Here is a 16,485-nt window from a genome sequence, read left to right on the forward strand (position 1 = left end):
ACATATACATTACAGCACAGTGAAAAATCTTTCTTTACATATCCTTACTTTGGAGGCTGGGGTCAGAGCTCAGGGTCTACCATGATAGAGCACCAAGAGAGCAGAGAGGGTTAAGGGCCTTGCTCAAGGGCCCAACAGTGGTAGCTTGGCAGTGCTGCATCTTGAACCCTTGAACCCTCTGATCAACAACCCAGAGCCTTGACCACTTGAGCCATCACCAATATTAGTGCCCCAATATTGACCTGTACCTCATGGAGAATGAGCAACCACATTTTATTCTTATTTGTATGTAGGAATTTCTATATGTGTTTATGTATTTATTCTCATTATAATAATATACTGATATCACAGAATGCTCTAGAAGGGACCTCACATTGTTGTTGTTGTTTTTGTTGCTGTGTGAGCATCCTGACTAATCTCAGACACTCCAGACGAGAATTGTGGGTGGTTCAATGAATCACAGCAATCCAAATATCCAACATGCATAAACTAACCTGAGTAAAAAATGAGTTAGTCCAACTCTTCACCATGCCAGATTAGTGATGTCTACATACATTGTAAAGCATATCGTTATCCCTGGATATTTTCATATAATCACCTCATAGGCTTATATCCATATCAGTGAGTCCTCCTGGAAGTTTATAGGGAACAGTAAGGCTTTAATTTAGTAATACTGTAATATCTTAATCTGGTAGTTAACTGCAAGGTAGTTAATTACATGATCAGGAAGCTTATTTGATTGGATAAAATGACCAGTGGTGCATATAATCAATTGTCCATCACTACATTGTGGCCTTTGACAAACATCCTGAAGAAATGTGTGTTCATTAACTGAACTGACCTGCATTTTTGCCCTGAAATTAACACAAAGACCTGAGGTAACTGTGGAACATGAAGTGCTAAACCACTTTGTAACATTTCAACCTCAAAGACTCAATTAACCTTCACTAGTCTGGTGTAAATGAGCTCATTTGTGCAATAAGATGATTTCGCTGCCTCCCAATTAATTACAACTGGATTCAACTTAAATGGATTTCTTTTACAAAAAGTGAGCGAATCCTAGCTTCAGTCCTTAATGTGCCTTAAGCTCTGAGTCATGGACTTAATTGTGGTTTTCTCAATACAGTTTTATTTCTTTGTACTTTTTCAGATATTGTCTCCAAGGACAACGTTGTAACACTAAGATGAAGCCACAATGGACGACCTTAATTCCGTAGACTTCTCCTTCACCTAGCGACGCCGGTGGGTTCTTCATCGATTATCGGTTCATCGCACTGTCACTTTCGGTCTCCCTCACTCATACATGAGTGTGAGGATCTGCCCTGAGGACATCACTACCAGCTAGTGACCAGACGGTAGAAGTGCAGCTATTTAAAGATGGGGGCTCAAGCAGGACCACTGATGGGTGTCTTCAGCTCTACCACTGCCTCAGTGGACATCAGTGGCTGGATGACCTGGCCTGGGAACACCACCGTAAGCCTGAACCAGAGCCTGTTCTGGACCGACCCCAGCACCAACTTGTCCTCCACTTCGTCTTCCAGTCATGGTATAGCCAGGCAAGCCATCAAAGAGAAGAACTGGCCAGCGCTTCTTATACTCATCATCATCCTGCTTACCATAGGAGGGAACATTCTCGTTATTATGGCCGTGTCGCTGGAGAAGAAGCTGCAGAATGCAACTAATTTCTTCCTGCGGTCTTTGGCTGTAGCAGACATGTTGGTGGGCATCCTAGTAATGCCCATCTCCCTTATCAACATCCTGTATGGTGAGTAGCAGCATGCATGCACTCAGCTTAGCATAATTCTTATCGCTTGATTTGTTCTGCCTGTCATATAATTATTTCGTCAAGAGTGTTTTTGAGCCGTTTTAATTAAAAATTCGTAGACAATGTTCCATGTCCATGGTGGGATCCTTAGGGGTTTCGGAAACTGAATTCCTGCCTTTTTTTTTTTTTTTTTTTTTTTTTTTTGTGTTTTTTCTACTTCCCACAGTTTTCACATTAATTCCTCATAATCCACCTCCACAGTATGCCACCAGAAAACACAGCAACATTATTTAATCAGAACAGGTTCCACTACATAAATTGCAAATCTCCCATGACTAATTAAATGGGTGATTTCAGAGGAGATCATGCGAGTTCAGATCGGGAACAAGTCTGTGTGGACGTCAGGAGATTTCTTTTTCATCACAGTCCCGGAGACAATAAATGACTATGCCATATGGAAGCCGGTTGGTTTTCCTGTAATAAATCTGTGTGTAGGCATTTATGTGTGTGTGTGTGTGTGTGTGTGTGTGTGTGTGTGTGTGTGTGTGTGTATGTGTGTGGTGGGTATTAATGTAGGAGATCTGTGAAATGTTCTTGTCACATTGCAAAAAACTGTAATGAAAACAGAACGCATTTGGTTTTGTTAAAAAGGAGCTGCAGGACATTCAGCCTTTTTCTTCATAATATGAGGAGTTTTTATGCCTTTTCCAAGTCACAGATGAGTCATTTTTTGGGCCACATGTCTTCCAAACGAACACACAATAAACTACAGAGGCATCTTCCATGTGCCGCATTGATCGACGGAGATCTATTTGCGCTAAATCAACCCAGTAACTACTGCATCCACTGTAGTTTAGCCTGCATGATTAGGCTGGACATGGATGCAGAAGAAGAGGCGATTATTGATCTGTGTGCACAGTTGCGTAGCTCTTAAAGAGATATTGATCCCTAACAGACCATTTAGGGTGTCAATGCAAACAGTGTAAGAGAAATCAAAGATGAACAGGCATTACACATGCTGATTAACACACTCCATCACCTAGCCAATGAATGAAGAAGGAAATAAGCTCACGCAGATAGACGTGGTGGGTTATTAATGAAGGCTATGTATGCAGGGCCATGTGCGCAGTGGGACGTGTTATCTCGTGCCTGGCTAGTCAGTTTATGATGACTGCCAATCTGTCCAGAGAACATCCAAACATCATTTGCTGGAATAATAACATACATAAAGAGTCACGTTGCATGTGCTCATGCCTACGCTTCGCTTTGAATAAAACCTGGAACAAACTTTTAAACACGATCATCAGGGTGACATTGAAGGTCAACTGACGATACATGTGTATATGTTTGGGTGTGTTTGGTTGTGTGTAGGTGTGTGTGTGTGTGTGCCAGGGTTCATTGTATTATCTTTAAAAGTCTTGAGAGAAAGTGGAATCCTGGGAATGATGACACTGAATTGGAGCCTAGCTGAAATAATTAGCGGATTGAATACACACCAAAGAAAGGATTTGATTACTAACGAGTCCAACAACACTTTCAGACTCTGGACTGAGATGAATAATTATCATGTGAATTTAAAGCTTGTGCTCAAAATAGTCTAATGATGAAAGAACAGTGCTACAGAAAGCCCTTACTTTAATGCTGTTCGTACATATGAAGTTGGCCCTGAGTGTGAAACACGTTAACAAACCAAAACAGTCAATCTGGAAACACAACAGGATACAACAGGATCATAAAAGCTAATGAAGACACACACAAAAAATACTGAAGATTCAGAAACCCAACAACAAAACTAAGAACACAACAGCAACTCAGACACACAACAACACATCCATTAACACAACAGCACATCTATAAACACAACAGCACATCTATAAACACAACAGCACATCTATAAACACAACAGCACATCTATAAACACAACAGCACAACTATAAACACAGCACATCTATAAACACAACAACACATCTATAAACACAACAGCACAACTATAAACAGCACATCTATAAACACAACAGCACATCTATAAACACAACAGCACATCTATAAACACAACAGCACAACTATAAACACAGCACATCTATAAACACAACAACACATCTATAAACACAACAGCACATCTATAAACACAACAGCACAACTATAAACACAGCACATCTATAAACACAACAACACATCTATAAACACAACAGCACAACTATAAACACAGCACATCTATAAACACAACAGCACATCTATAAACACAACAGCACATCTATAAACACAACAGCACAACTATAAACACAGCACATCTATAAACACAACAGCACATCTATAAACACAACAGCACAACTATAAACACAGCACATCTATAAACACAACAACACATCTATAAACACAACAGCACATCTATAAACACAACAGCACAACTATAAACACAGCACATCTATAAACACAACAGCACATCTATAAACACAACAGCACAACTATAAACACAACAGCACAACTATAAACACAACAGCACAACTATAAACACAGCACATCTATAAACACAGCACATCTATAAACACAACAGCACAACTATAAACACAGCACATCTATAAACACAACAGCACATCTATAAACACAACAACACATCTATAAACACAACACTTCTACAAACACAACACATCTACAGTATAAACACAACAGTAAATTTAGAAAAGTGACAAACCCAAAAGCACAAACAATTTCAACCTCAAAATAGAAATTTAACACAAAAAACACAAAAGCAAAGCCAACATTTCAACAGTGAAATTAGAAACAGAAAGCACAAACAAAAAACAAAAAGACACTACAGAAAATTCAGAAATACAACAAACCAGGAAACACAACAGCACATACAGAAGCTCGGCAGCAACTCAGAATTATAAATAATAACAACAAATCCAACATTGTGACTGAAATACTGAAACACAACAGAAAGCGCAAAAGCACAATAGCTAGTTTAGAAAACAAAAAGCACAGCCACAAATTCAGCAACTCAACTGCAAATTTAAACTGTTAACATACACTAGTAACAGAGATGACAGGTCCTTATTGAACAGGACATACTCGGTGCTGATTGGTCACGGAGTGCGACAACTCTCACAAGGCAAAACAACGGCACTTGTAGTTAGCAGTTAGTGATAAAAGTAATATCTGTGCAATACAAAACTAATCATGTGGTAAGTTACGATTAAACCCACACTTTGTGATTGGACACAATGTTGTGTTTCTGTTTGTGTTGTTCAGTTTGTTTTGGGTTGTTTTGTGTTGTTTTGATTTTTGTTCAAAATTTGCTGTTTAGTTCTGCTTTGTTAATGTGTTTTTAAATTAACGCAATTGTGAGAATTGGTTGCAAGTAAGAAATGGGCCAAAATATAATTAATATGTGTTTAACACCCTGCCAAAAATCTTCAGGGGAAAACAAGTAAGTAGGCTGTAAAATGTAAGAAGGCTGAAGGTTCAAGGACACAGAGGTCTTCCAGACTTCCATATAATTTGTCATGGTGCTGCGTAATCCAATTTTCCTCCTTTGTGTTTGTGTTAAATAATGCATCTGCTTGTTTATCACGAGCTAGTGCAAAATCACAGTTTAAAAAAAAACATCCCACATAACACATCAGTCACATCATGAAAGACCTTTTTTAGTGTCGTGTATGTCAATGCATTGTCCTGGTAGATAAGAGCAAGGTGTGGAAGTCTCTCTCTCTCTCTCTCTCTCTCTTTCTCTCTCTCTCTCTCTCTCTCTCTCTCTCTCTCTCTCTTTCTGTTCACTTTCTTCACATTTTAAGTTTAATAATGGTACATTTGTATTGCCAAAACATGTACAAGAAAAGGGTTGTAAAAAAAAAAGAAGAAATAAGATAAAAAAAAGGCAAAACAATTAAACTAAAATAAATGACAAAAGAGTAAAAAAAAATAATTAACATTTTAAATTAGTGCAAACAATTTAACTAAATTCAGGACAAAATAAATACAGAATAATATTTTTTTTACAAAAAAAAAAAGAAAGAAAGAAAGGTTAGAATTGGTTTGGTAATGGGGGGGGGGGGGGGGGGTTAGCATGCTGCCACACACCTTTAAGCTTTGGGGGTTTGATTCCCACCTCTTCTGTGTGTGGTGATTTCATGTTCTCCATGGGTTCCTCCCCAGTTAAAAACATGTGCTGTGGGCTGATGTGTGTGAATGGGTGTGTGTGCAGTTGTACCGTGTGATATACTGGTGTCTTGTCAAGGGTGTATGGTTTCCCGTGACCTAGTAGTATAATCGGAATGAAGAACAGGTGGATGGAAGATTAGTTTTATATTACACAGAATAAAAGTACATTTTCTAATAAAGGTAAGAAATAAACAATAATAAAATAAAAGCAAACATTATTAATTACAAGTAACAAGGGCACTCAGTATCACTCAGTATCACTCAGTATCACTCAGTGTCTCACATGTTGTGGCAGTCAGTTGTAAACAGCAGTCTTTATGTTCTTCTAGTAAGAGGGGGTGTTCGTCATTGGTTGATAGATGCGTTCTGTTAGGAAGCACGGCTCTGTGTGTTTTGGTTGCAGTATAGGCACCACCTTTCTTCCTGTGGAAGCCATGTTTTCCTGTCTCTTCCTGTTTTTATTTCGAGGTTGTCACTGTGTACTGAATTTTTAGGGCTTAATAGCATAGAATTTTCTCTGATATTATGTTGAGGTTTCCCAATAGGTGATATACATTTACAACATTTGGCACACACCCTTATCCAAAGCTACTTGCATTAATCTTTTTTTTTTTTTTTTTGAGCGATTGAGGGTTCAGGGTCTTGCTCAGGAGCTTGGCAGTGGCAGCTGGCTGGTCCTGGCATTCATATTTACAACCTTCCTATCATACCTGATTTAGTTGTGTTTCATCTGTAGTGTAATTTGGTCTAATCTGATCTGTTTCACATTGTTGTTCTGATCTGAAGCATCAGTGTTGGTGGTTAGGAAGTGACAGAGGTGACAGTTTTACTTGATAATGTTGGTATTACAAGGTTTTGTAATGAAATAATTGGGGGTTAGTGGGCTTTAGTTGTTTCCAGAGTTTGATTGTCCATTTCTGTATTTTTATAATTTGCCTAATTCTGACAAGCTTCCTTTCTTTGTTGTGTGTCAGTGTACTCATAGGATATTGTGGACCTCTCACCTTACTGCCATAGAGGGCAATTGGCTAATTAATGATTCTAATGGCCTATTCTGTCTCTCTCTCTCTCTCTCTCGCTCTCTCTCTCTCTCTCTCTCTCGCTCTCTCTCTCTCTCATTGATAAAACACATGCTGCTGCAATAATAATTTAAAAAAGCTTGCTCTTACATTTCACTCAAACTACAGGTCAAGCAGGATGTCGCATCTATCCTCATTAAAGATGTTTTAATTCAGCTCTCAGGAGGTTTCTGGTATTCTATGTTGTTTTACAGACCTGACAGATCAAAAATGTATGTGTGTGTGTGATATTTCAATAAGTAATGAACGCAGTTTATATTGGATAAAAGTGGGAGTTTTGTGTTGTGTAGATATAAGTGCAATCATTCAAGTAATTAAAGTTAGTACATAATCAGTCACAGGTGAAAAGAGATCAGGGTGAAACCCCTAGAAAGTTAAAGAAGTTTAAGCTGAACTAATTAAACAAGCAAAGCCAGACACCAAGTTTAGACTAATGGCAGATCAATGAAAAAAACAGATGAACATGTATAACAGAGGGTATAAATACACACGGTGAAAAGCTGGCAACAATCAGGGAAGGAATCAAACATCAGACTGAGAGAGTTAACACAAACAGAAAGAACAGATCAGAAACTGACAACAAAGGAACAAACGTCTTTATTTGCATTTCCCTTCTTTTCAAAGACGAATGGCTGAGATGTGAGAACAGAGCGATCGACAGTTTCAGACGTCTTCGTTCACTCAAGTGTCACTTTAAAGCCACTCTTATTGATCAACTGTTGCCTGTCTGTGTTGTCTGCCATAGTGCATAACAGATCTGCATATGAACAACAAAGTGCAACTCAACTACAAAGAACTGTGTTCATTATATATATATATATATATTTATATAGTTCCTATTGAAATGTAATGATATTCATCATGTTGACTTGACTTGACACAAAAGGTCATGTCTAATCTCCGTGCGTTCAGATGGCACTCTGACAAATTTGATCTAAAATCATAAAAGGTTGGTCTCAAAGGTGTTGCACAAACTTGACCACTTTCATTAAAGCAAAAATGGGATGAACCAATTCTCAAACTATGAAGTAACTATACAGAGTTTACACTTTTCACTCAAATTGGATATTTAAGTTTTAAATAGGCTCCACTGGTCTAAAAAGGAGATCTTTTGCTTTGTTTCCACAGACTCTGTACCCTTAGATTAGATTAGTTTTTCAAGAACCTAATCTAACATATAACACCTTTAGGGTGAGTCTACACAACCGGAGCCCATCCCTGACATAAAATACACTGTGACGCTCCTATTTAGTGGTCTGGACATTGTCCACTTCAGAGAGGCTCAGGGGTATAAATTAAAGCGCTGTGCATTATAAAATAGAAGAGATGCTTTTTCCGTCAATCATCTTAGGTGCCTTTACCACCCAACCAGTAAGTTCTCTTTATTTTACTTCCTTTATAACTTTTTTTTTATAAGTTTTTTTTTTTTTTTTATAATAATCTAATTTTCTCTGCACAAAAGTATGGTGCATTAAAAGGACATGATTGAATGAAACTAATTTTTTCTGTTAGAAAAAGTTTCCTAACTAATGTTTTACATTAGACATATGTGGAAAGTGACTCCTGATAAGCTATGAGGTCCATTAAACTGTTAGTTCAGAGCTTTCAACTGATGTTAAAGCCTAGGATTTTCCTATACTGTATATACTTGTCAGAGTTTTTATTTAAACATTTATTTAAGACTTGCAAGTTTAAATAAATGCTCTGAAAAGAATATAGTCATATCAGTTGAAAGCTCTGAGCTTACAGTATAATATTGATGGTTTCTGAGTCGTTACAATTCTATCAATAACTAGAAGATTATTTTTCCGGAATCAGACATTTATTTAATTTGTTTTGGAGTCAGATATTTAGATTATAAAGTTAAGACACACATTTAACCTTCAGCTGCCTCGATTTCTGTCCTTGGCCATAGAAGAGCAGCAGACTTAAGTTATTATCTTTTTATTTTTTAGTCTTATACAGACAAGCTTCCAGAATGCACTACATGCCCAACCTTGAAACAGATGGGCTACAGCAGCAGAAGAGCTCATTGGGCTTATCAGCCAAGAAACGGAATCTGAGGCTATTGTGGGCACAGACTCACAGAAACTGGACAGCTGAAGATTGGAAAAATGTCACATGGATTTTTTCCGTTTTTTAACTGTCCAGTTTCTCTGAGCATGTGCTTCATTCATCTACAGGAAGGTCGCCATCTCAGGCAGATTCATGGTGAATACTGTGAATGTGTGGTGACCAAGTGCCAGGTAGGAGAGAATTCACCCCAGGATGTCCATCACAGTTCACCGTATTTATATTTACACACATATCCAGGAGCAATAATCAGTCTGCCTACCATGTCTTATTTTATTTTTGGACTCATTAAAAAAAACATCCTTTTGGAAAGCATCTCTGTATTCTTACTTGGGAAGTCTGCTTAATTCCTCTGAGGCCGTGTAAAGAATGGATTCATCCTTAATCATGGCAAACTTTGATCAGATTTCAGGTCACAGTCTGAAGGAGATTCCTTCATCTAGATTTTGCCAGTGAAAGTTTTTAATAGGATGTAGGAGGTATGACTACTGCGGTTGCAAATAAGACTTCAAACGTAATCTGGTCCAAAATAGGCCATATATTTGAAGCCAGATCAAAGCAGACCAGAACCGAGTTAAAGTGGATCAATAATAATACCTTTTTTGGACCAATTTAAGCCAGATCAGACTGGCCCAATATTTTATATCCATGGATGCCTTTTGTTCACAGAGTCGGTGTTCATTCATATTCTATTGTGTATTATTTAACCATGACGATCTTAAAGCTGCACTCTTTAATTAACTAATTTGGGTTTGAGTATAACAACCTTGGCAATTTTATTCTGTTTAATCTTATTGCTGGCTGTTTTTGTTGAATAATAACATGTGTTATGAAACCTATTCCCCCTACCTATGATTTATACCAATGTCTCTTGAGCTGAAAATAGGCAGTGGCCAATATTCCTAACAGATGGTCAACTACTACCTTTATACGGCCATATTGCAGACATATTTTAAATATATTCCCTGCAGCGACAAAGCGTCCACCTCACACACACACACACACACACACACAGTCTGCGAAATCATAAAGTGCTTCTTATCTTCTGTCAGTTTCATCAATCATTCATAAGTAAACACAATAGAGCTGTCTTGACTGGTTATTAATAATTCTGCTCACTGCTGTTTCAGAGCTTCAGAAAGTAAAAGAAATTTTGTTGAGTTAGCTGTTTTTAAATGAATCAGCATGGATAAAGAGTCATGCTGGGCTCCATGCGGCTAAAACAGCAGTAACATTTACTAAAAAAAAGCCTGTCGCACCATGCACCATTTTTCATGTAAGAACGTTGGTAAATAACCGTGCTGAATCATTACATCTGATGCTTTCCTACTTAGTGTCCCTGTCCTCCTGTTGGAATTGGCTTTCTGATTTATTTGCTGTCATACGTTTTCAGAACAGAGACTTTTTTTCTTCCTAGAGCGAAATCTTTATTCACTGACCAATGGGCTGTAGCTGAAAAATGAACCAGTGGGAAAGCTGAAAATGACATTGTATTAAGGTTCTAAATGTTCACTGACCAATGAGCCTCAGACATTTAAATTTGTTCTGTGCTTGCAGTCTTTAACGTAAGGAAGATTGCTCTAACATTTCTACGCTGAGATTAAATATGATTTAGCTAGCTTAAGAGTTTAAAATACCAATAAATGGAGTGTTAAATACATGACTGTAACAATGTCGGTCATTCAGGTATAGAAAAGGGGCCTTTATAAGAAAGTCCAAATGTTTATTTGTGAACATTTATTGTAACACACACAACGCAGCTCAGATTCCCATATATCATTGTTTTACGTAGAAATTGCAGAATAAAGATGTTAATAAAGCAATTATTACAACAATAGCATTTTTAATCTCCTCCTACATAAAAAAGATGTCACCCTTTAGTTTGTGTAATTACATTTTATTGGCAAGCAGCTACTATGCCGAGAAACTGAAATAACCAATGAGGTTCAAGTATTTTCCCCATTTCTGCTTGTTACACTGTGAGTTCAGGGACGTTGAGGTCGATGAAGTACCGGAGGTCTCACTTGAGGATGAGAATGAAAAGTAGAGCTGGTTTTCAGAGATAAGATGCCCATTTCTGGTATGTTATTTGAATCATTTTCAGTGGAATTGTCATAAACTGCTCCTACTGCTGCCTGGAATCCACCCCAAATGCATGAATGAATCAGATTGATCAATTTAATTGTACAGATCATTCAGTGATTTGGCGCCTTTCCTCATCACCCACTTGAAATATATTTTTGGCAATGCCAATGGTATGCAGTTTTTCAAAACAAACAACTGGGCAGCTTTTCAGCTTGCTCGTTGCTTTCAGCTTTGCCACATTAGTCATGTCTGTAACTCCGCCCCTAAACATCACCCTCATGCTACAGACTCCTGCTAATCCTCACTCTCATCTGCTACAATTACTACCTTAGTGATTAAAATCTGCTGCCAAACCTTGTGTAAATTCATCAGACTACATGTACTCATTCTTAAAGCTGCAACCTTGTTATTGGATTTCATTGTTTTCGGTTCACTGGTTGTCTTTCCTTGGACCACTTTTGGTAGATATTAACACTGCTTAAGAGGAACACTCCACAAAACGTGCTGTTGTGGAGATGCTAGAACCCAGTCATCTAGCCATCACAACAAATTTTGCCCTTGTCAAAGTCACGCAGATTTTTTCTCTTTTCTATTTTTCTGACCGTCATTTAAAGGCTGTCAGTGGTTTTAATCTTATGGCTCGTCTGTGTATATCCGTCATAGATTCAGTCACTCTTATGATACACATGACATGCTAAAGTGCGCTACTTCTATAGTCCACCTTCTTTCTCCATTTTAGCTTAAGTACTGTCATCATCGTCATCATCACCTCATCATTATATTCTGTCTGTCTCCTTTTCTTCATTCTCCTGTATTACTCTCTCTCTCTCTCTCTCTCTCTCTCTCTCTCTCTTTCTCTCTCTCTCTCTCTCTCTCTCTCTCTCTCTCTTCTCTCTTCTCTCTCTCTCTCTCTCTCTCTCTCTCTCCCTTCTGTCTCTCTCTTTCTCTCTCTCTCTCTCTCTCTCTCTCTCTTTCTCTCTCTCTCCCTCTCTCTCTCTCTCTCTCTCTTTCTCTCTCTCTCTCTCTCTCTCTCTCTCTCTTTCTCTCTCTCTCCCTCTCTCTCTCTCTCTCTCTCTCTCTCTCTCTCTCTCTCTCTCTCTCTCTCTCTCTCTCTCTCTCTCTCTCTCTCCCTTCTGTCTCTCTCTTTCTCTCTCTCTCTCTCTCTCTCTCTCTCTCTCTCTCCCTCTCTCTCTCTCTCTCTCTCTCTCTCTCTCTCTCTTTAATCTTATAATTCATAATTCATTCATGTCTTAGCAGGCTGCTGCTGTGCTGTAATGTAAAAAAACAGGGGAGACCCTTTAAAATCGTGAGTGAAATCTTGATCAGAGTGAAGAAAAATTGGAGCTGGAAGACATAATCCCTGACACATTGTCTATCTTGAGTGCTAAGAGCAGTGCTGGCTGTATGAGCTTCAAATCCACACACTCTGATGGGAATAAAGGAAACTTCACTGAAAGGATGCCAGCAAGGACAATTTATAAAATGAGTCTCAGGCAACTTGATTCTCTAATGCAGCGGTTTTTAATCTTTGCACCTGGGATGTCTAGCACATTATGATGGGTGGGTGGTTGTTGATCCAGAGCCTGTCCCAGTAACACTGAGGCCAAGGCTGGAAATATAGCCTGCTGCAAGGAAACCCGAGAACCTGTTGAAAAGCCACATGAACATGGAGAGAACATGCACAGAAACTCCACACAGAAACGTGAGATCAGGACTGAAGCACTATTTTTTGATGGTGGATTAAACACAACTAATGTTGAGTGCTAAAAAAGAGTGCACATATTCATAATAAATAAATGTCAGTCAAATCTAGGCGATGTTGTGTGATAAGCTGCTTCACACCTCTTTCTCTAGACTACTGCATAATGTAAGGTCTTTGTGAAGCTTTGCTTATTATTGTCTCTTATTTATGAAGTCCTGCATTGTTGCAGCTGTTTAAGTTTCAACATGTTCAGATCAGGGTCTTTATTCATAAAGATTATAAGAATAATCTGAGAGAGAGCTCCTAATTTAGCTTAAGAGTGATTCAGGATCTCAGCAACTCTAAGCAAGAAAAATACAAAAACTTTTATTTTAGAGACGAGGCAGGTGCTGACAGCATTACTAGGTATGATACATTCTAATAAAGACTGTATTTGGTTGTCCAATAAACAAAAAAAAAATGTAGTGCTTTTTTAATTATGGTCTATTATAAGCCATTCATTTTGTCTTTATGTTAAGATATTTGAGGTTATATCGTGTACTGATTACCTTCATGACTGTATTAGAGATGCGCTAACATCTATATGTTATTAATGTAATAAATTTACGTAAACGTAAACGTACATATAGGTACATGTGGCATTTCGGCTCTGTTTGTTCCCTGATGTTGGCGTATCTTACAAATGACATAGCGGCATATATATTTGTCAGAATATATGTGTCACCCATATGAGGATGAGGTTCCCCTTTGAGTCTGGTTCCTCTCAAGGTTTCTTCCTTTACCATTCTAGGGAGTTTTTCCTCACCACAGTCACCTGAGTCCTCAGACTTGCTTGTTGGGGATAAATACAAACACATTTAAATATAACTAATATTAATCTTGAATTTTTGTATTATATTAATATTTATATTAACCTTTTGTTTTATGTTTATGTTTTTCTTTTGTTTATGTTCTGTAAAGCCGCTTTGAGTCAATAAAATAAATAAATAAATAAATAAATTTATTCTCCCGCTTTTGGCCATTTTCTCCTCTGTTAAAGAAACTCCTCTGTTAAAGAAACACTTTTTTACCTTATGAGCTCTTTCAAGGGTTAAGAAGTGTTATAAATAACTTTTATCTTTACTACAGTAGGATCTTCTCTCTCTAATTTCGTCTCTAGGAGAAACTCTTTGCACTAAGAATTTTCATGAATACAGGCCCTGATGTTTTTGGGACATCATATAGGAAACTTTTATCTAGTGTTTCAAATGTCAGCTCCAATCACTCATCCAGTACACTTGGCATTGTTAATCATTTATTTATTTATTTATTTATTTTTATTCGTACACTTGACACTTATTTATGGACATTTTTCATCTATTTTCTAAACTCTACTAATTGCCATGGCGTAACCCTTCTTTTATCTAGTTCAGCTTAAAGTGGTTTAAAGTTTTTAATAATGCAGTGTAAATAATCTAATTTCTTATTTTTCTTTCTCATCTTCGTCTTTTTCTTCTTCTTCTTCTTCTTCATCTTCTTCCTCCTCCTCTTCTTCTTCTTCTTCTTCTTCTGCTCTCACACTCTCTTTACATTTTTAGTTAAATATGCTGTAAGACATCACTAGGATTAACCGATTCTGTAGGTCATGTTGTTTTGTGTTTAAGTCGTGATGGTTTAACTGGTGATGTGTAACTGATTCGAGGTGGATTTGATGGTTTGCTAATAGGATTAAAAAGCGTGCAACATAAGCTTGATGTCTGATGATGAGTTTGTGTATGTATGTGTAATGATCCTGCACTGCAGGGTATCTACAAAGGAACCTAAAAAAAAAAAAAAAAAAAAAAGCAAACAAACAAAAAAAAAAAAAAACAAGAAAAACACCAGGATGCAGCATTAAAGGTAATCTACATGCATTAAGTGGATGCTTGGAAACCATTAGATCCAAAAGTTTAATGAAAATCATTAGGCTAATTAGAAAAAGTACATCTAAAAGCTTTTTTTCATCAGAACCCATTGTGTGTATTCCCTTTGCTCTAGACTATGTGTGGCCACTTCCTGAAGCTCTGTGCCCGATCTGGATCTACCTAGATGTGCTTTTCTCCACGGCCTCAATCATGCACCTGTGTGCCATCTCTCTGGACCGCTACGTGGCTATCTGCAACCCCATCCAACATAGCCGCTTCAACTCACGCACCAAAGCCATGCTGAAAATCGCCGCCGTCTGGACCATCTCTATAGGTCAGAGCTACATTACATTCACCTCAGCTCGGGTCATGTGTTGACTAAAGTGCAGATATGTTGGCTCACTCAAAAACCTAAAATTATCTACTAGATGGTGTGGTGTTTGTGGTGAGATTAAAAGAAAGAAAAGAAGCGCGCAACGAATACAAAGAAAAATAAAAACGACTGAGTTTGCAATAAAAAATCTAAAGGATCATCACTCTCGGTTACCTTGGAGAATTCTGACGCAATCAGACATAGCAACAATAACCCAGTTGGTGTCTTGGCAGCTTGTAAAAAGTGATGAAAATGTATTAACACCTCCTCGAGCTCAGTACATCTTCATTGAGGAAGTACGCTGACAGCTGAAGCAGTAACACCACTGATGCAACATCAATCGTAAGGCACTTTCCCAAAAACTCACTGCTCATCATGGCAGAATGGGAGGATAAAAACATCATTACTGTGTTAGCTCTAAAATTTGTTATTTAACAGGGGAGAATTCAATATGTGCTAGGGACAATGGACAGAATCCTTATGCTCAAAAATCTTCAAAAGCATGGTTAGCCTACAGGAGCAAGGAACAAAAAAGAGGAGAAGGTGAAGCCCAGTTGTCTTGTTTAAATTAAATTAGCGTAGAAGAATGAACAAAAAAAACTTTAATCTGGTTTACTTTGGTTGCAAGCCATGCAGATGAATTGTTTCAAATGAGACAATTTCAAATTATTGTCAAAAATATTATGTATGATGAGTTGGAAGCTATATTGTGAAGCTTTGTGTGTCCCTTTGGATTATGAAATTGATTTGTAAGTGTTTACAGACACCAGAGTGAGTATAGTGTTAATAGCCGGTTCCTTTGAAGGGTGCTCAGCAACAGTGACACCAGATCTCTTTATTCATTGCTGGAATTAAGATATGAATCTCATGAGTTGCACGAGTGCACAGAACTAAGTACTTAGTATCCTTGTGCTGTGAAAGTAAAACACCTTTTCACTTGCAGAAAGGTTCCTACTTTATTAGGAAGAAATGTACACTTGATCATGAATGGATGAATTGGGACTTAGAAGCCTTTATTATCGCCATGTATAAATTAGAGCACAGTGGAGTTCTTTTCTTCGCAACTGAGGAGGTTGGGGTCGGAGCACAGGGGCAGCTATGATATAGAGGGTTAAGGGCCTTGTTCAAGAGCCCAACAGTGGGAGCTTGGCAGTGTGGGGCTTGAACCCTGATCTTCTGATCAACAACCTGGAGCCACTTGAGCCACCACTGCCTCATCATGCAAATTATCTAATCAGCCAATCACGTGACAGCAGCACAGTCATACAAAAAAAATATCGTACAGATGTAGGTCAATGGAGCATCAGAAGAGAGAAATGTGTGATCTCTGTGAATGTAGCATAGCATGACTATTGATGCCAGAA

General features: G+C 37.9%; 1 protein-coding gene across 5 annotated transcripts in view; it reads left to right on the forward strand.

Annotated features, from left to right (window-relative positions):
- htr2cl1 (5-hydroxytryptamine (serotonin) receptor 2C, G protein-coupled-like 1) overlaps positions 1-16,485 on the forward strand; it is a 121,357-nt gene that overhangs the window by 96,180 nt on the left and 8,692 nt on the right. For all 5 annotated transcript variants that reach the window (XM_060874808.1, XM_060874807.1, XM_060874810.1 and 2 more), the window contains 2 exons: positions 1,151-1,765; positions 14,882-15,082. In XM_060874808.1, the coding sequence (XP_060730791.1) occupies positions 1,378-1,765; positions 14,882-15,082 (589 nt within the window). In that variant the 5' untranslated portion in view covers positions 1,151-1,377. The remainder of the gene's footprint in view (positions 1-1,150; positions 1,766-14,881; positions 15,083-16,485) is intronic.

The sequence above is a fragment of the Tachysurus vachellii genome, chromosome 7, assembly GCF_030014155.1.
Source record: "Tachysurus vachellii isolate PV-2020 chromosome 7, HZAU_Pvac_v1, whole genome shotgun sequence".
Classification (NCBI taxonomy): domain Eukaryota; kingdom Metazoa; phylum Chordata; class Actinopteri; order Siluriformes; family Bagridae; genus Tachysurus; species Tachysurus vachellii.